Source organism: Hyposmocoma kahamanoa, unplaced genomic scaffold, assembly GCF_003589595.1.
Source record: "Hyposmocoma kahamanoa isolate Upper Pololo Valley unplaced genomic scaffold, ASM358959v1 232, whole genome shotgun sequence".
In the NCBI taxonomy this organism is placed as follows: Eukaryota; Metazoa; Arthropoda; class Insecta; order Lepidoptera; family Cosmopterigidae; genus Hyposmocoma; species Hyposmocoma kahamanoa.
Window position 1 is genome coordinate 6,737,660 of NW_020653750.1, and position 22,327 is coordinate 6,759,986.

Here is a 22,327-nt window from a genome sequence, read left to right on the forward strand (position 1 = left end):
AGCTGCGTAACGAATAGGTTACAGACCTCATTGCCATTACGAGCTGTTCTATCATTGAGAATCATATCTGCAGGCCAATCAGTTCCGACACCCCGACGCTGCTTTACAAATGTCCAAATTTGTTGGGATTCTTTTTGATAGCTAGCTCCGTATCTTGGATATAATCAACACAACATGAAGAAATCATAGATTTTTCTCAACACAACAATTTTAACTCAGTAATATATCTAGGATTATTGTATTTATTATATTTTCCACGAATTTTATCTCTTTCAGATTTTAAAGCGATGAGTGTTCTCGTAAATCATAATGGATATTTAAGGGAGCGACGTTTAGATTTAGGAATAGTTGATGTAATAACTGAATACAGTAACTCATAGAGTCCGAAAACAGTTACATTGACATCACAATAATACGATAATTCAGACACTCAATCAATTTTCTTCAAAGCAGCTTTCATCAGGTTATAATTTGCTTTCTTAAAGTTGTGAGTTGCAAATTGTGTATTAGCCATATTAGATTGCGAGTGCAGTTCCACAGCAATCTCAAGGGCAGGATGATGTAAGTCGAGCCTGCAAAGTGGACTATCGCATCTTACAACCTTTACTCCCCCGAGATTGCTCAGTATCAAATCTAAGGTTCTGTCGTTATGGTTCCTTACATTGTTGTGCGGTGACAAATTATTAAGAGACATGAAGTCCACAAAAGTATATCCTAAGTTACAGTTATAATTCAAAGGTGTTAACTTAACAGAATTTTCCATTTCATAGCCCCAATTTATAAAACCCAGGTTAAAATCACCCAAAATAATAATATCACCAGTATACGATTGCATAACGAGATTACAGTTCTCAATCAAGGAATCTAGAGCAGCAGTAGTCACAGCGGGGGATAAGTACCTATATAGGTACTAACCTACCCCTGTGACTACTGCTGCTCTACTACTGTGCCCTTGCACATAGCAAGGGCACACTTCTTTTACGGTTGAATCGCTATTATCCGCTCACGCGATACATGCAGCCGTAGACGCATACCACACCTAGAGGTGCCGGTGATGATTTTATACCGATTTATCGGATATCGAAGTTATAACAGGTAAAAAAACTAATATTAATTGCTATTTCGGTAACACTCTAGCAAACCATAAAGTTTTTAATGCCTGGGTCTGTCATTTAAAAAAAAAATAAACAACTTCAAAAATACGTCATGACAATCGTGTGTATTATTGTTTGGGCTGGTGATTTCGGTGTTTATTTATTGAAAACATACCGTAAGTAGCGTTTTTTAAGTTTACCCTGAATATAAATGTTTATAAACTATACTTTAAGGAGTAATTTCATGGTAAACGTTAGAACCACTCAAACGGAATATTATCATATTTATCCAAGTACACCAAAAATTTCATTAGTGATTTTTAAGTGCAGGATTTGCGGTGTATTACTGCATAATATTTGAGATGTTTTTGTTGGTAGTACGGAGGGTATTTATTTAGCAATGCAGAATAACAATTTTTATTTATAAAAATTTGTATTTAAACTGAATGCTTTTCTAATTTGCGAAACCAAATAGCCGCCATTTTGCGGTAGGAGGAGCGCATCGCGTGAGCGGTTATGATGTCTCACAATAACCCGTTGCTCAGGTCATCGTTGCTACTCTCAAAATGCTGAACTCTCCTAGACTGTAGACTATTTGAGACAGCAATAAGAACACCACCCCCAGATTTACTAGTTGAGGACGTAGTCTTACGGTCTCTTCTATAAACGTTATAATTACAAGCAAATAGTTCGCCGTCGAACAGACTGTCATCCAACCATATTTCAGAACCAACATAACATCGTAGCATGCAATAAATACAGCAAGTTTGAATTCTTTAGTCTTAGACTTGAGTCCTCGAAAATTTTGGTAGAAAATGTTGAATGTAGCGTTCCACTATTCGGTCTTCTTCAGTGACTAAAAACTTTAGATTTTCAGCTTATAAAAGCTTTCATAGGACTTGATTTGTTTAGCTGGAGACTGATCGTTTTCCGAACGAATATACGGCCATTACGAATTCATATGTATTTGTAATCCTACGGGATCACGGGCAACACGTCGTTTACGAGCGTGAAGTGCTTTATAATGCGAAGCCAGGTTTTTGTTGTACTCTCCTCCTAACGTCGTATACTTCACTGAGGGTCGTGACTCTCCCGCAGACACAAGCTCCGTATGACAATGCTGTGTCATCTGTGGCGGTCTTTGGCATAGTGGAGCGCATCATGGAGACCCATTCGGAGAGCCGTACAAACTTGGTCGGACCATCTTGTGGGACAGCGACCCCTCAGACGTTACTGTTGATCCGTCTGAGGTTGTGCCCTTCTTTCCTGGCAATGTGACCAAAGAAATCAAGTATCCTACGTAGCCAGTAGTATAAGGTGGACAGTCCGGTCTGGACGTTAAGTTCCTGCAAAACTGAGTCGTTGGTGTGAAAATCAGTCCAACGGACTCGCAACTCAAAGGCGTCAATGCGATCACGTTCCGCCTTTTTTAGTGTCCACATTTCCGCTCCATAGTGAAAAATGGCAAACACCAAAGTGTCCACCAATCTCAACTTAGTTTTACGCGCAATGTTACGGTCCTTCCATACTCTCTGCAGTTGGGTCATTTTTGTTGTACTATCTGGCACTTATTAAATAATATTTAGTAGTAGTTGTTCAGCAACGCCTCTCGAGTGCATATTATATAGATTTGCAATTGCATAGAGTTATCACCATTTAGGGCGATCTATTTAAATATTTTAATTTTTGTACGGAAGCAAAATCGGATGAATTATTAACAATAGTTGTAGTTTATGATGTTAGTAATACAACTCCGCGAGATTGTTAGTGTTTTAGAAATAACCCTAATAATATATTTTTATTAATTATAAACTGATTTAAATGAAAGAAACAATTGATATTAATCTAAGCTTATTTTAAAACATTACTGAAAACCAAATTAAAATTGGTTTAGCCATTATTGAGATTATGGTGTACTTAACTCAGACAAATTGACAAAAATTCTAAAAATTAATGTTTTAGATTTAGAACGTTGATAAGCAATAACGTATCAACACACACGATCATAATTCTAAGTGTTCGATCTTTGTATTAACAATTGTAACAAACTAGTGGAATGATTTCACAGATTCACACTTGTTGTTGAGAATTTTCAATAGTTTTATTGCAACATTAACTGTACCTACATATAAGTAACAATTGCCGTGTGGCAACACTCTCTCTCTACTCTTTCGGTGTCGGAATAAACGTGTTGTGCAGTGATCTCAAGTTTTATGTAAATATATACCGAAGTTGCCTCCAGTGTCCTATGGCAATTAAAGCAGCTACCGCACATGGTCAATCGAAATTGACAAAAAAGAAACTACGCGTGTGCAATCATTCAGAAGATACGAATCATTTCATATCATGATTTCTACAAAATTGGAATTCCGCCATTTTGGTCATTTTGGTTGCTGTGTTTATTTGGCCAAACAAACACCGCAACCAAAATGACCAAACGGTTGCCAGATTTCCGTTCCCGCGCAAGCACTGTGCGAATGAGAAGCATCTCAGGTAACGAAGATAACCACAGGAGTGAGCAAGACAAAAATTCGTCTCATACGAAGAAGAGTCCGTCTTAGCAAAATTCTCTGGGGTGAAAGAGATGCAAGTTTACGTCATCAAACAAGATATAAGAAATGGCGATACACCAAGTGCAAGTGCAAGCAAGACGCAACATTTATTGACGTTCGAATCGAACTGTTTCCGGTTCGATCGCTGCGCTGGCAACGCCGCGCAACGCAACAACGTGGATCGTCGTGATCAAGACGCCCGCCATTCGGCCATATTTTTCTCTCATTTCAGTTTATTAGCGAGTAATTTTATAGATTGCAATTTTACGGGTAAAGTTCAACATAGTACAAATAATATATAAGATAAGTAGTGACATCTGCCCTTGTGCGTGGTGTATTGAGTGACAAAATGGAGGCCGAGTTGAATAAAAAAATCGCTGCACGCGGTTATCTCAAAGGTACCTTTACCAGATTATTGTCACTTGGTAGAGATTTATCTCAGTGTAATCATGACACATTGTTAACAAAACGTGAGCGACTGATTATTGTTTTCGACAAGTACGAAAAACTGTGTCAAGAAATTTTGTACCTAAATCCAAACGATGCTGAAGACGTTGAACAAGTTAAAAAAAATCACTATTTTAACAGCTCTTGACAAGGCTATTAAAACAGGAAACTCGACCACCTCTCCGCTCAATCCGCCACAACCACAAAGATGTCAAAAAATTTACCTCCAATTTCAATCCAACCTTTTGATGGTAAGTTCACAGACTATGTTCCTTTCATCAATCTATTTGAGTCACTGAGTCACAAAGATAAAAACCTCGATTTGGTTCAAAAATCGTATTATCTAAGATTGTCTTTGCGTGGTGAACCTTTTCACTTAATAATAATTCTGCCAGGGTGTGCTGAATGTTACAATGAAGCATTAACACTATTAAACTGCAGATATGACAATAAGTACAGGATGGTATCGGAACACGTAGGTAATATTTTAGATTTAAAATCGATCCCTAGGTCAAATGCTAACAATTTAAGAAGTTTTATAGCAACCATTAAACAGCAATTAGCCGCTATCAAAAATCTTGATCCCAATATTTAGTTCTGGGAAACAATTTTGTTATGCATTTTATCCCGTAAACAAGATTCATACACGGCGCGCGCCTATCAACTCGAGAGGGATCTCGAGGTTGAGCCTAAGTTGCAAGATTTCTTGAAATTCTTGGAGAATAGGGCACTGGCACTGGAAAACGTAGAACAGTATCATAATCAGCAGCAACTACGTCCTAGCAACAAGGTGACAGCACTCATCAGGGTAGCAGCATCAACTTGCAGATACTGTAAGTCCAAAGACCACAAAATATTTTCTTGCAAATCATTTCAAGTACAACCTGTAGACAAAAGGGTTCAATTCATTCAAGAAAATAAACTGTGTCATATGCGTTTAGGTGCACATTCTGGAAAATGTAATATCATTTCCGATGCACAGAGTGCAAAGATAAGCACAACACTTTGTTACATCGTAATCCCAGTCAGTGAAAGTGGAGTTGCAGGTAACTCCTGTTTCACTGACAGGACAATTCAATAATAATAATAATAATAATGTGCTTCTTCCCACAGCTAGAATCGTGCTCATAGGGAGAGATGGCACCGAGTATCATGTGAAGGTTCTCATGTATAGTGGTTCACAAATATCCTTTGTGACCACCAAAGTTGTACAATTGCTTGCTTGCTTTTAAGCCAAAACGAAGGTCTATGAGTATCATTGGCATAGCCAATGCAAGAAGCAATATAAAAGCTTGCAATTCCATAGAAATTCATTTTTAAAAACTCCATTGAAAACAACTGCAAATTTTCAAATCATTTATTTCATTATATCGAGTTCTAAGGTTTTCGCGATTGTTACACATAGAAAATGAAACTATAAATATTTTCAGGATTTAAATCGCGTATATTTGTTTTTTTAAACAAACCGACGTTTCGGGCCCTTTACAGGTCCCATGCTCACGATTGACTGAGGTGGTACAGTCTTCAACCAGTAATGTCTAATATTAATGTAAACCACCCTATTTTTTTCACTATAGTTACAATAGTTACTAATTAATTTTTTTTTTAATAATTAATACTTGTAACAAAATCACATAACAGGCAACAACTCATATTAGTTCCGTCACGCACCGCTAGATGGCATTGGCGTCGAAATCGCAAATTCTGCATCGCGGTGTTAAGATTTTCCCTCGCGGAATGACTACTGGCGGCGATGCGAACATGAATGTAATCAATGAATGTAATGCAACTTACGACGCATCTAGCTCTGCTTCCTTATTTGGAACTCCGCTTTAGATCGTTACCGTTGAACCTACTGCACTGTGCTACGCTTCTAGCGCTGCTTCCTATTTGGAACTCCGCTTTAGAACGTAACACGTAGTTGTTGCACCCTGAGCCGCTTCCTAATTGGAACGTGTGTACGGGTCCTCGACTACGTGTCGATTAGGGGGAGTCCTTTCCCACTTCACCACTGACGTTGTACATCTGTATATGTTTGTCAAATAAAAGCAACCCTATTGGAAAAACCTGGTTTCCCTCTGTCACCCCGATAAGAACTTACTACATACTTTTATTAAGTTCAATTTGTTATTAATTAATAACAGAAATTAGAATAAACTAAAACATATTAACTAGTACTGCAGTCTTATGTCTGTTTGGGATTTTTCATCAGAGGAAAGACTGGATCCCAAACTGGTGGTACGGAGAAACCATCTTCAGTCAGTCCTATAATAGTCATAGCAAAAGTCATTATGCAAAAGTTGTGCATAACAAACAAAAAATGGAATGATAGTCCGCCCCCTGCATTAGAACAGGAGTGGAATAAATTCACAACTAACTTCAATAATATGCAGCCTATTTTATTAGGTCGAAATGTAGGAGTTTCAGATTCCATTAGTGCAGAGCTAGGCTTCGTGGATGCTTCGAGCATTACGGCATACGGATGCTGTTTATATCTGAGAAAAATCGACCCTTCAGGTAAGGTGCACATGCATTTGCTCTGTTCCAAATCCCGTATTAATCCTTTGCAAAAGAAAGGCATGACAGTTCCCAGACTGGAATTGAATGCTGCACTTCTGCTTTCGAAATTAGTCACAAAAGTTCACGATTCATTAACGCTTAAAATTTATTCAGCGATTCTAAAATCGTTCTGGCATGGCATACTGAAATGGCAACGCTTCAACCATATGTAAGGAATAGAGTAAATGTCATACGCCAAAACACAATAAGTGGAGCTGGCTCTACGTCAACACACGAGAATCCTGCTGATCTGATTGGTAGAGGTGTCCAGCCAGGTGGTCTGGGAGACAGCAGCTTCTTCTTCTTCTTTGAAACAGTGAGTATGACTTTTCCGCCGCTGCTTGCTACGAGGCTACGCTGTCATCCGATGTACCAGAGTTTCAACCCTGTTTGACTTGGTCCAGCAATTTCGTGTGTCAACCTATAGATCCACTCGAGTATGTGTTTGAGTTGAGAGAGACTTTCTAATTTAAGTTTGCAAATGCAAGGGTCAGTGGAGAGGAAATCCAGTCTTGTCGAGAGTCCATGGTTAGCCGTTTGGATTTGACACTCCAGGCAGATTCCGACTGGGGCGATGCCAATCTTGTCAAATTTAACACTACCAAAACTCAGGTGTGTCTATTCTCCACAAAACGGAGTCCCTTCGAGCTGACTCCGACTTTTCGTGATATATCCATACCGATAGCCGACTGTTTCCAGCTACTTGGAATGGACCTGTCGTCCAATTTGAACTTCGGCAGATACATTGAATCTATGGCCAAAAATGCAGCAAGGAAGCTTGGCATCCTTTCCAGGGCGAGGCGTTACTTTACACTGGGACAGTTGCTTCAGCTGTACCAAGCACAAGTCCGGTCGTGCATGGAGTACTGGTGCCACCTTTGGGATGGCTCTGCTACATATCAACTGGCCACTTTGGATTCAATTGACAATCGTGTCAAGAGGCTTATTGGTGACTCGGAATTAATAGAGGCGAAGCTGCAAAGCCTTTGAACACCGCCGTAAAGTTGCCTGCTTATCGGTATTTTACAGGATATATCACGAAGGGTGTGCGATGGAATTACACGATTTAATTCCGCCTTCCCCTTTCCATCACCGGGGGATTCGGCGTAGGCTTGGGTTCCACCCCTATGTTGTTCATATTCCAAAGATTCGCACGAAGCGTCATGCTTCCACGTTTATATGGCGAACTGCTATGGAGGGGAATTCCCTGCCTGCAGACTTGTTCCCTGAACGTTATAACTTGAGCCTTTTCAAGGCGAGAGTGAATAGGCATTATTTAGGTGAGCAAACTCCATCGTCGACCTTATCGTCACTTTTCATCAGGTGAGATGGAGGTCAAATGTGCCCTTATATTTAGGTTTGTACATCCTATCCATGACAAGCTAGGACTCTTGCGAGTGGGTGGCAGGTTGCATAATGCTGACATTCTTTATACACAAAAACACCGTGTTATACTACCTAAAGACTCTCTTGTAACTGTCTTGCTTATCAAAAGGGAACACAAAACATTGCTACACGCGGGCCCTAGGCTTGTGCTTGCAAACTTGAATCAAAGGTTTTGGATTGTGATGGCTAGTTAGAAATTAAGAAAATTACCCATGTATGTCTTGGCCTATGGCAAGAATAGTGAAATTGTTCACAGGTGATGATAGAAAAGTAAGAGCAGTGGAAGTTAGAACTTCCAATAATAAAAGTCATGTCCGTGCCATACATAAAATTTGTATATTACCTATGGAGTGCGACTGAAACAGTTTTATATAAAATTTATTCTCTTTAGCTATAAGTGCGGCTGTGATGCCTTACAAAGTTTCGTAATTTATAAGCAATTACTTTAGGTATTCCATTAAAAAAATGTAATACTTGTACATTCTTAGGGTATCACATGCCATCCCAAGAATACATTTTCGTAGGGCTAAGAATTTATTGAGTCACTTACATATTGTGCTTACTTAATAATGTACAAGTGTGACTTTGTTTCTTAAGAAAAAGTGCTTTAGTATCTAAATTTACTCTGTACCTAAGAAATTAAGATAATTTCGTCCTTTTTGGTTAAATCGATACATTCATTGGATTATATAGTTATACAGTGTAAAACATGTATAGGGTGAAACATATATACAATGTGAAACATAATGTTAAGTTAAAGCATAATTTTCTAGGTATGTAAAATTTAAAAAAAGTCCTGTTGTTATTTAGCATTTATTAAAGTAGAGATTGTTGTCATCTTGTGAGGTGGTAGTATGTTGGGTATTTTCAATAGTTTTATTGCAATATTAACTATATAAGTAACAATTGCCGTGTGGCAACACTCTGTCTCTATTCTCTCGGTGTCGGAATAAACGTGTTGTGCAGTGATCTCGAGTTTTATTTAAATATATACCGAAGTTTCCTCCAGTGTCCTATGGCAATTAAGGCAGCTGCCGCACAATAGTTGAATATCAATTCAATACAAATTTAAATACAGTTAATAGCGACATCTCTAGCCAGGGCTGGTAGCTGTAAAGTGGCCTAACTAAGTGACGGAACACTTTCATGGATTTCTCATAGATGGCGCTACGGCTAAAAAATCGTTGAAAAACGAAATACAAAAATCCAACAACAAGCACATAGAAAAATTCGTGAAGTGCGCTGGTTAGTTCTGTAGCTTAGTTGGCATAGCGTCTGGTATGGTTTGTTAGAAGACGTTGGTTCGAATCAGGCCGTATGATTTTCATTGTTTTTAAAATGTTAACTTTTGCAGTATTTACCAAGGAATAATGAACTGTTGTGATTTATTATTATAATTCCCCAACAACAATCACGAGCACAACAGCAAAAGTTTTCATTTTATAAGTAAATTTTAGAATAAACTATCAAAAACAACCAAAATATCTTTAAGTGCCATTTTTGCAATACTATGAACATGATGTTTGGCACGTTATTGATTATCAGCATCCTAGTAGAGTGTCGTCTGTTGGTAGCACTGTGTTAGTTTAAAATAATTAATATTAAAAGCACGGACTCAGTTTCTTTATGATTTTTATCTACACACCTATCATAAACTTAGAGGATGGAAAAAAATAAAGGTAAGGAGTTGCTATCTACGGAACCTAACCGAACCAAAATTGTACCACACAAATGGCAGATTTCTTCAGTGTTGTACCATAATCATAGATAAGTCAATATCGACATGCCAATGTGTGACCTGAATGTTGAAACTGATTTTTCTGTTTCTAATTTGTATAGTTTACTGTAATCAAAGCATCAAACCAAAAGACATGTTATATTGACATATACAAGTCAGACGTTATATGTACATGATGCATTTCGACAATTTCGACATTTTCGACGTTGAAAACATAAACATTTTTTTGTCTTTGTTTAACTACTGCGTGCCGTCGTAAGCCAAAAGAGATAGCATTACATTGATTTGTGTCTAACACGGGAATCGAAAATACGTAACGTCATCTTAAATGCCAACTGTATTGATTTGGCCATTTTTGTAGTACCCTTTGATAACCATTTGTCAAAGGGAAGAACATCAAATGCTAAGACCAATGTTTGGTCAAATGTTTTAGTGATTTGTTCGCATGAATTGTAAAGAAATAGACAAACATATTGACAGTGAGAACAATTAAGTATAGATAAAAATGCGTCTCTGCAGCATTAAAGGTTGCGGCAGTAGAGAAAGCGGAAATCAACCGAATATTACATTACACCGGCATGTGTTATTTTTCTGTCTATAAATCGTACAATAGCTCAATTAGTATCATTTATTGTCTTGCCGAATTTTGCTTTGGTTACTTACAGATTGTCTCGTTTGTTAATATATTTTTAACCGACTTCAAAAAAGGAGGAGGTTCTCAATTTGACTATGTCTTTTTTTTGTATGTATGGTGCGTGATAACTCCGGTATTTGTGAACCGATTTTCATGATTCTTTTTTTGTTGGAAAGAAGGTACTTCCATAGTGGTCCCATTTCATTTTGAAGAAAATCATCCACCTTTAAGGGTGGCTGTTCACGCATGAAGATTCATTGTATAAATAGCGTCTAACTTTTATTTAGGAGCAATTATTTTAATGGTTGATTTTGCTATTTCTCCAATTCTAGGTGTTTTTCTCTCAATACACTGTGAGTAGTGAGAACCGATTATTACTATCTCCAGTGTCAAGTCCTGTATAGTGGCGAACTAGGGGATATTTCAGTAAAACTTGGCACATAGACGTAATTCCACGTACTTTTGAGGTCGGTTTTTTTAGTACTCTGTACTGAGATTATGATGGTTGTTGATAACGATTATTTTAAGATAGTGTTGTTCTTGTAAGCATACATATTATCGATATTCTGTTATTAAAACAATTGTCTACGAGGTTTTTATTTTTAAAGGCTATCTACAAATTAAAAAAAATAAGTATGTTTGGAAATTATAGGACTGCCGAATATAAACATAGGATCATAAACTATTTTCGTTTGTTCGCCTCATTTTGAAGAGACAAATTTTAATAGAACTTTGAATGTAACTATATTTACATGCATGTAATATATTACATGATAATGCAATTCTATCGTTACTTTTCTAGGTAAAACTTTATATTTAATTTTGATTAAAAAGACTTATTATTATATATTAGGTATTCTCAGTTCCTTGAAACAAAACTGACAGCGATCAACGTGTGAACAGCTCGAGATTAAATTATTAGATTCATGTTTGTTTAAAACTAAGTTCAGTGGTTAAATGAACATTTTTTTTATGACATAAGTAAATTAATTATTTGATAGCAAATAAACGTATTATTAATATATGTGATTTTATGATTATCGATAATATTACTACTGTTATATATAAGTAATTTTATTTATTTCAAAAATTTAAAGAAAGTGTTAAAGATTCACCTAAATCAAAATAACTGATATTAATTCTATTCCTTACATTTAAATGACTTACGTTACTTGGAAATCTTTTAAAAAATTCTTTCTAATATCAATCTTGGGATCTCCAGATTTAGATTACTTTTTTTTTTAATATGCTCGCAAATTACATTTTTTCTGTGCAAATTCACTTTTCGTAATATGGGAGCATTTAAAAATGCACAATAATAACTTTAAAATCTCACATTTCCGGATATTCCCATATGACATAAAACATTCCCAAATGGAATATTGATATATTTTATATACTTACTATTTATACTTTATGATATACTTTAATTTTAAACTTTTAATCATGCTTTGATTACAGTAAACTACACAAACAGAAAAATAGTTTGAACAATCAAGCTATACATTTGCATGTCGATATTGACTTGTCTATGATTATGGTACAACACTAAAGAAATCCGCCATTTGTGCTAATTTTGGTATATGTACATTGACTTACAATTATATGGACGTCGGGTCCGCGCTAAAAAGTGTCCGCACTTGTAAGGCGCTAAAATCGTATACAGAGCGTGACAGTCTTCATTTGTTCTACTGACAGCGCGATACTGCGATGACATTACAATTTAAATTTCGAATAGGTTGACTTGGGACATTTTTTTCGTGGTTTTTGTATTAGACCCGTCGTCTATTTATTTGTAAGTCAATGTATATGTAGGTACGTTTATTCCTTAGATAGGGCAACTTCTTTCATTTATTTTTTTCCATCGTCTAAGCAAATTTCACACGTAACTTGATATCAAACGACATGATAGTTGGGGTCGACTCCAGTTTGTCTATGAATTAGAAAACCTACGGTTGCGTGACGTTGCGTGACAGGCGTTACAAAAGTTTTTATTTGCCGTCATTTCGCCAGTCATAACATGCGGTTCCTGAACACATCATAGAGAGCTTATAATATGTGTATAGATAAAGCAGTGTATGTAACTGTATGTAATAATTAGGCTTTAAAACACTCGTGTGATGTTTTTACGAAGCTCACCTGTCGGCTTGCTTCATAAATCCACACTCTGGATTTAATGCCTTTCATTATGTAACAGTCACATTGAACCATTGACTTACAATTATATGGACGTCGGGTCCGCGCTAAAAAGTGTCCGCACGTAAGGCGCTAAAATCGTATACAGAGCGCGACAGTCTTCATTTGTTCTACTGACAGCGCGATACTGCGATGATATTACAATTTAAATTTCGAATAGGTTGACTTGGGACATTTTTTTCGTGGTTTTTGTATTAGACCCGTCGTCCATTTATTTGTAAGTCAATGCATTGAACTACTATATTGTATGTATTGATAATGCTTTTTTATGTGCTCTTTTCAGAGCTTGCTGATGGGATTGGTGTTAATGGCCATTGCATTCGCTACAGTGCCAATCTTAAGTATACATGGAATTCATTACGGGCTTGAGCAGATAAGATTCTTTATCGACTGCTGTAGAATAAATGACAAAGAGAACCCTCAGTGTAAAGTATCTTGTCCGCTAGATGTCCTTAACGATACTATAGAGGAATTAATGGTCCCGGTACGTTATGACAACCATATATTATATGTTTAATATGTTAAGTGTGAAGATTAATAATAAATTTTAGACGCATGATAATTCTGTTGTTCGACCGTTCAGAAAGTTTTTAGGTAATACAAGACTATTGAAGGGACTGAGCCTGATACTGAGAGCTTGGGCTAAGTGGGTTTTCCCCTGTCCTCGGATTGGTAGGAGGGGTGGGAATATTTTTTCCTCATGCCTCTGAAGAATGATTTTTTTTATTAGAATATTTAAACGTTGAGTCAATAAAAATAGTTTATACACATAATAATTTGTTTTCCTCCGATCGGAACCCGTCCGGTAGGAGGAGCGAGAATTATAAAATTTTTTAAATTGTTAAAGTATTTACTAGCATAATATTTATTTAGAAATCTATTTTTGACTGTAATTCTTCGCATTGTTCGACTTGTAGTATCAATGTTTTTTTTTTGTTTTATTGTGCTTCAATCAGTAATTTAAGTTTATTATTTAGTTTAATTTATACTAAAATAATTAAATATAATTATGAACAGATTGATGAGATCATCAGATCTGTTCATCATTACATTTGAGATCTCTTAGTAGCAGTAGAGCTCCTTGTGAAAGAGTTTGTCCTGGGTAGTACTTTACCTGTTTCTGCCGCCAAGCAGGAGTGTCAGCATTACTGCGTTCCGATTTGGAAGGATAAGGGTGCTGGTGAAATTACATGCACATGAGAATTTTCAACTTATGCTTCAGGGCGATGGGCGTTGTGGCTGCACCCCTGAGTTCTTTGGTATTTAAAGTTCTAAGCGGCACTAGAACTGTTATGGATAGGTGTGTCCCTTATCATCAGGCGCGTTGTTCGTCCCGTCACTTGGTATTATAAAAAAAAGATAAAAATAAATTACAACTGGGACTTAAAAGAAAAAAGTTCAAACCCTTTTTGTTTTGAGAACGTAGTATAATTTAATTGTAAGCAAATTGTTTTGTAAGCAAAAATTTAATTATAAGGCCACGAACTGGACGATATTGGGCGGGGCGCGGCGGGCGCGGTGGCGATAGCGATGTGTGCTAGGGTGCGGTTAAAGTGGCTTGTTCTCGACGAAAGTGACGTAACGAGAGTGTGATCGCGATGATTATACTGTGGTGTAACGTTTTTATAGTCTCTAATTATTTTATTTAATAAGAGTTATTATTGGAAAAAGAAGACGTGAACCTGCACTACAAATAAAAAAAGCAAAAAAGCGACTTTCACCAAAATTATTTATTTATTTAACTTTATTGTACAATACACTGAAGTACAAATGGCGGACTTAATGCCATAAGGCAGTCTCTACAAGTCAACTACAAGTACTACAGTCAACCATTGGGCCAAATAGAAAAAAAAAACAATAGGTTGGTGCTACACTTAAACAAGAAGAACAATATACTCGAAAGCTAATCGATAATATGTATGGTATAAATAAATCACATAATATAAACATACTTATATATAATAATAAATAGTATAATATATGTACCCAAAGCAGCATTATACAGAGTCTTGATTTTGACAACTGTCAAACAGATGCTTGCGCAACATGCGCTTGAAAGATGATTTGGTCTGAGCTTGTCTTACATGGAGCGGGAGCACGTTTCAAAGACGGATTGCATGAAGGGTAAAAGAATTAGACAAAACATTAGCGCGGTGAGAAGGAAGAGCGAGCTTAAGTCTACGGGAAGATCGAAATTCGCATCTCGGCCAAACGGTTTGAAATTGAAATGAACATTTAAGATAATCAAGTGCAGCCGGGTCGAACAAGATGGAGAAAAGAGTGGTTAAAATTCTTAAAGACCTGCGTTCACGGATGGGAAGCCAATTTAGTTGACGACGAAAAGCAGAGATGTGGTCATACTTCCGCAGGCCAAAAATAACTTTAATGCAGTTGTTAAGAAGACGATCTAATCGGTTCAAAGAGACTTGGGAGATGTTACTGTAACACACGTCAGCATAATCAATCACAGGCAACACTGGAGCTGGAACAAGGAGTGTTTTGGTTTTAATGGGAAGAAAGTTCTTAAACCTGTGTAGAGCTCTTAGTGTGTCTGTAACCCTACGACAAACAGACACCTGGGGATCAGGAGGAGGAGGAAAAGTCCCAGTCCTCATCGATTTTACTACGTGCGTGATAATAGGGAGTATACATTCTAAAATACACTACTTACGTCATCGTGCCCAACAGCATTACATTTGATTGACAAAACCACTTTCCTAATCTCATCTTCAGTTACTGAGGTGAAAATAAAAACAGAATTTGAAATTTTGGCCAGTGCTCTAATAAATGCAATACTTTGTTGTTTGGTGTTGGTGTCTAAAGTTGCAGTTTTGGCAAAGTGAGTGTTCAGCTCCTTTAAGGAGAAGGAAGAAGTTATACTGTACGAACTTTGCGGTTTACCTATACCAATGGATTTTAGGAATTTCCAGGTATTCACGGGGGATGAATGTAAAATATTTTCATAAATATGTTTACGTTTGGCGGCTATTACCATTTGCTCACGCCTATTTCTTGCAGCTTTAAAACGGAGCCAATTTTCCTCACATCGGTCGCGCTTGTATTTTCTAAACGCATGATCTCGTCTTGTCATTGCAATATCGACTGCTCGAGTTACCCACGGAGCAGGAGGGTGCATTGGTTGAGAGAACTGCGGAGTTTAGTGAAAACACCGCCTCATCGATTGTCGATGCTGACAATGTATGGCCCCAATCGTGAAACTACGTAGTTGAATCGTAACAGGCTGAGTCCTAAGTTGTTTAATTTTGTAGCTCAAGTAAATGAGGTCATGTCGTGAAAAACCTGGTGCCAACAATTGTCCAGCCTTGTCCACGTGATCAATAGAGGTGCTGTAAGATCTAGCCAGGTAGCCGACGCGTCTACGTTGTGATGACTAGGCTCAAGAGGTAGAATGGTTAAAGCTTCAGACTTAATAACTGCTTTCAAAGAGCGAACTCTCATGTTATCTTTCATGAGGTCGGTATTAAAATCGCCATGATTATTTGATGAGTGTATTCACCGCTAAGAGATGAGAGTAAAGATTCGAACGAAGATAAGTAATCTATAGAAGGAGGACAATAAATAACCCCAAGAGCCACTTTTATACTTTTTACCTTGATGTCGATGAGCAAGTGTTCCAAAGAACTGGAATATACAGAGGGAGAAGAAGAAAGAATTTTAAAAGGAATGTCATTACGGATGTAAATGGCAACGCCTACGCCACCCTTTCCCGTGGCTTAAACGTTCCGCTGAACGCACCACACCGTTCTGAATTTGCGGTGGCATTTCGATCAAATCGCGCAAGCCGCTACCCGCGTCGCTGTCTCGAGTGCGCCGTCTCTCGCTGTCGTCCAGTTTGTAGCCTAAAGTTTTTCTATGGTAACAACGGTCGATGGTGCTTTAAATGAATTGCAAAAATAATGGCATTCCGTGGCAAATTTTCTATGGCTTTAGGCGAACGTTAAATTACAAAGAGGCGCAGGATTTACACAGTGCCTTTGATAATGCTATTGCATTGATGACTAAAGGACAAAGGAAAGGATATGTTTCACCATTTTGCATCAATTACACCATCTCACATGAATATGGGAGAGTAGGTACTTGTTGTGAAATAATACATTATCTCATAAGAAAAATACATTTTACGCATTGACTTACAATTATATGGACGTCGGGTCCGCGCTAAAAAGTGTCCGAACTTATAGGGCGTTAAAATCATATACAGAGCGTCATTCACGCTTTAGTCTTCGTTTGTTCGACTGACAGCGAAGCAAGCAAAATTAGACAGTACTGCGATGACATTACAATTTCAATTCAACGTTTTAGCTTTTTCATATTCATTTACATGTCACTACGTTTAAATAAGTTGACTTGGGACATTTTTTTCGTGGTTTTTGTATTAGACCCGTCGTCCATTTATTTGTAAGTCAATGATTTTATGCCATTTTTAAGCAAAAAGATAGGTGAAGTTTATGAAAACTATAAATTATTAGGTTATAATGTCAGGTAGGTACTGATATTACTGAATTGCCCTGCGTCTAAGAAAATAATAAGTATAAGTATATTTGTTCTCATTTATTTATTAGCAAAAGTAGTGTTCATTATACATTTTATCTTATGTAATTGACTTGGGTGTTCAACATTGGAAACACATCAATTATAGTGTTGACGGCAATCGCAACAACATCATCATCCTCATCATCAACCCAATTAAATAAAGTGGATGATGTGAACTGTATGAAATTTGAGTGATTCTTCACTTTACCAAAGAATTGAGCACAAATATGGATGAAACACAAAATATGATTCACGACATAGTGACAATCGAAACATCAGAAAAAATAATACAATAAACAAAAAATATGACAGAAAGAATATAAATCTAATATAAAGCAAGGAGTTCGAGTTGGAATGCTCACATTACTGCTTGGCGGCATAAATAGGTAAGGTGGCGGTACTTCCCTGGATGAATTCTTTCACAAGGAGCTCTATTGCTACTAAACAGTGCGTTACAATGTAAGATCAAATCTTCAATACATGTTACTGCTATGCATGTCACTGCGTAATATTTATCCGCTCACGCGATACATGCAGCCGTAGACGCATACCACAGCTAGAGGTGCCGGTGATGATTTTATACCGATTTATCGGATATCGAAGTTATAACAGGTAAAAGAACTAATACTAATTGCTATTTCGGTAACTACTCTAGCAAACCATAAAGTTTTTAATGCCTGGCCTGTCATTTAAAAAAAATAAACAACTTCAAAAATACGTCACGACAATCGTGTCTGTTATTGTTTGGACTGGTGATTTCGGTGTTTATTTATTGAAAACATACCGTAAGTAGCGTTTTTTAAGTTTACCTTGAATATAAATGTTTATAAACTATACTTTAAGGAGTAATTTCATGGTAAACGTTAGAACCACTCAAACGGAATATTATCATATTTACCCAAGTACACCAAAAATTTCATTAGTGCTTTTTAAGTGCAGGATTTGCGGTGTACTACTGCATTTTATTTGAGATGTTTTTGTTGTAGTACGGAGGGTATTTATTTAGCAATGCAGAATAATAATTTTTATTTATAAAAACTTGTATTTAAACTGAATCCTTTTCTAATTTGCGAAACCTAATAGCTGCCGTTTTGCGATAGGATGAGCGCATCGCGTGAGCGGATAAACAATTTTATGGAAAAGCGTTTTGACCGATTGGTAGGCCCTTTCGTCTAAGTAACACCCACCGGTGGTGCAAACATTTATTGAGACCTGATAAATGAATCAATCATTATTTATAATCAATTATTTATTAATACCAAAGATCGAATACAAAGATAATTCCTTCGATCAAACCTGTGTCTGTACGTCAAATTGGTCCTAGTTTGGCATGCAGTCGCAGATTCGAGTTTGAATTTTTCTTTGTTTTCGATCTTTGCATTTATAATAATTATAACAAACTAGTGATGTACTTTCACAAAAAATAAATGAACATCATGGTAGCAAAATATCATGATATTCAATAAAAATCAATATGAATAAATTTACTTGCCTTGCCTTTTTGGTTAATATTTGAAGCTATGTAATTTTTTTGTTTAAAAAGTGTGGCAAAATTTGCCAGCGCATCAGCGGTCACATCAGAAATGTCAAATTAAGTATTCATATAATTCTGTAAATTTTTTTGGTAATTTTAGTACGAGTTTTCAATGCCCTGAATCCGAATCTGTGGTGTTTTTTTTCCAATGTTTTCTAATATGGCTGCCATACATGGCACATTCTTATGTAACAACTATGCGAGCCTCAGAGCGTTGTCCCCTACAACGATGACAACATTCCAAACACGGGCACTTTGCTATTTCGGTGTTACTGCGACAAGTTTAAGTTTATAAATAGCTTTCTTTTAGAACCTGTCAAATATGTTTTAAGGGTTGTAACGACTTGAAAATATTTCATGTTATTGAAAATGGGGTCTGTGACGGAGGGTGGGAATCTGATAGTGAAACAACTAGGCCAAGGGGTATGACATAAAAGGGCTTTTTACATACATATCAAACATGTTTTTGGGTTTAATATCTTAATATAATAACTGTATGTAGTTTTTGACAATAGTTGTAGCAAATTTTGTGCGTTAGCTATTGACCTACCAACAAATGGACATCGGGTCTAATACAAAAACCACGAAAAAAATGTCCGAGGTTAACCTATACAAACGTAGTGACATGTAACGAAATATAAAATACTAAAACATTTAATTTAAATTGTAACGTCATTGCAGTACTGCCTAAATTTGCGTACAACAGTTTAAGGGCCCAAAAACACCATATTCAGCTTCTGCTGGAAACTTAACAAAATGCACCATATTTAGCTTCGCCTGAAAATTACTTGAACACAAGAGTACCTTTTCTTTCTCGTAAATATTATTATTTTTTTATATATATATTATTATGTCGATTTTTGTACAAATTCACTTAAAGGTATAATAAAGAGTTGGGCAGATACATACATACAATTATTACTACAAATGTGAAAATAAGCGTGTACTATAAGAAATGTACCGATATTCCAACTAAACGTAAACTCAAATATCCGTATTTCCGATTTATAACAAAACCGTTACGCTTTCGAGTAATTTTGATGCTTTTTACTAGACAAAATTAGCTTTTGTTTTGTAATTTTCGTAAAAACACATTATGAAAATTCGGGCAAACGAAGACTATTGCGCGATTGACGCTCTGTATGCGATTTTAACGCCCTACACTTTTTAGCGCGAACCCGACGTCCATTTATTGGTAGGTCAATGGCTTTAGTAGACTTCACTATGCAAAATTTCTACACGGTTTGTGTTTTGTTACGTCCGGTGGACTTAGGTATAGGTTTCCGATGCAGACACACGTCAGATATTTGGTTGGCTGATATTTGGATGCAAATACGACCGATTATCTGCTATCTACTTTATCAATTTTGACTCATCGTACATGGTCGGCAATTGGTTGATCGTACCCGTGGTCATCCCTATTCACTGCTCACAGCAGATTATTGGTGGACACAAGAATGCGTAAAGATATAGTTTTTAGCACATTTTGCACCGATATGATTAGATCTATCAAAGAACGGTCAGGCGAATGCCAAATTTTTCTAGACCGAGCTGAGATTTTTTCATTCTTCTGTTTTCTCCAAACAAATCAGCTAACGATTTTTTGTGTGTGTACACTGCATGGCCACATTGCATTTACACAATTTTAAATGCAATTCTCCCAAGGTCTCAGCCATAAGAACTATACCATCGGCAAATCGAAGGTGTGTTAGATACTCGCCATTGATGTTGATGCCAAGTCCTTTCCAGTCCAGAAGCTTGAAAATATCCTCGCAACGCAGCAGTGAACAGTTTCGGAGATATCATATTTCCCTGTCTCACGCCTCGTTGCAGTTGGGTAGGATTAGAGCTCTGATCCTGTAATCGGATTGACATAGTGGCGTTTTTTTATAAGTACCTTAACACCTCGATATACCTATAGTCTTCTTGGCACCTTTGGAGAGACTGCAGCACCGCCCAAGTCTCGTTCGAATCAAAGGCCTTCTCATAGTCCACAAACGTTAAGCAAAGTGGCCGGTTATACTCCTCGATCTTCTGTATAACCTGCGCAGCGTATGGATGTGGTCTATGGTACTAAAACCCTTTCGGAAACCGGCTTGTTCGGGAGGTTGGAAGTCGTCAAACTTGCGAGCGAGACGATTCGTGATAACTCCCGAAAACAACTTATAGATATGGCTCAGAAGCAAGATTGGCCGATAGTTCAAGAGTGTTTTATCACCCTTTTTGAAGAACAGGACGACCTGGCTTCTGCCCCATGCCTTCGGCGTTTGACCTTCGACGATGACAGAATTGAAAAGCTTCTGGAGGACTTTAAGTATCGGCTTCCCGCCCGCTCTTAGAAGTTCTGTTGTGATTCCATCATCGCCAGTCGCTTTGTTGTTCTTGAGTTGTTTGCGAGCCACACTAATCTCACACAGGCTGACATTCGGATTATCTTCGGTATAATGTCGGGTAAGCTTGGCTCTGGGGTCTTTAGCATCGCTTTATAGCTCGCGAGTATAGCTGTCGATAGAAACGGTCTATCTACCACAAGATTTCAGACTTAGATGAAATGATGCTACCGTCATCAGTTTTCAGCTTCGTCAGTTGACTTTACACTTTATTTAGTAGAGCTTTCTATATCATGCAATGTATGTTATATTGCACTACATATAAATAATACATTGAGTTCCGGAGATCAGTCCGTTACATTATACCATACCATTATATTGCATATTGCAAAGACATCTTTCTTTTAATTTTTTTGTAAAAGTAAATGTAAAAATATTGGTTGGCTAGGTTTTTTTTATGTTACCAAATGGTGGGACAATCAATTCATGCAACTGCACGGACAGGATAGCAGTGCAGTGCCACTCAGAATTTTATATCGCAAAGATCTGAGGGACAATGCCACTGCGCCCGTTACCGTGCGACGTAAGTTGACAAGTCCCATGTGCCTGTAATTTCACTTGAATACGAGTGGGGCGCACTATAAGTAAATTATAATAAAAATAAATAATAAAATGTTTATTTCAGTAATACAATAAACTTTACATTAACAGTGGATAGTACGTCCTATTAAGCTTATCAAGCCTGTGTCAGGAGGCACCGCTCTTCCATAGCTATAAATATATATTTAACATTTTTAACTTATATTTAATTTAGTGTTTAATTTTTACATTTCCAAACATCGTCAAAACAAACAATTTTTTTAACAACTTTTCAACTTTAATATAAGTTTTCGGAATTAATAAGAAAAAATGGATAAATGGTCAGAAATGAATTTACTGTTTCTCAAAATATTCTGCGTTAGCGTTAATACACTTTTTCATACGAATGAACCAATTTTGAAAACATTTATGCCACTCCTCTGTAACAATCTCTGAAACATATTTTTCATACACTTCGACAGCCCCTTCAGGTGATGAAAATCGTTGACCGCGTAACTGGTTCTTAATTTTTGGTAATAAATAAAAGTCACAAGGTGCCAGGTCGGGACTGTACGCGGGATGGCTCATAAGGTCAACGTTGTTCACCTTCAAAAATTCATTTGTCTGTCTGGTCGTGTGAGAACAAGAATTGTGGTGCAAGATGATACGGCGTTTACGGTTATTTTTACGGAGTTTGTCAATAACTTCCGGCAAACAAATGGTC

The 22,327-nt window shown here is 37.0% G+C and overlaps 1 protein-coding gene across 5 annotated transcripts in view; it reads left to right on the forward strand.

The window, feature by feature from the left end:
• LOC113228516 overlaps positions 1-22,327 on the forward strand; it is a 120,367-nt gene that overhangs the window by 32,476 nt on the left and 65,564 nt on the right. For all 5 annotated transcript variants that reach the window (XM_026461852.1, XM_026461849.1, XM_026461851.1 and 2 more), the window contains exon 4: positions 12,890-13,090. In XM_026461852.1, the coding sequence (XP_026317637.1) occupies positions 12,890-13,090 (201 nt within the window). The remainder of the gene's footprint in view (positions 1-12,889; positions 13,091-22,327) is intronic.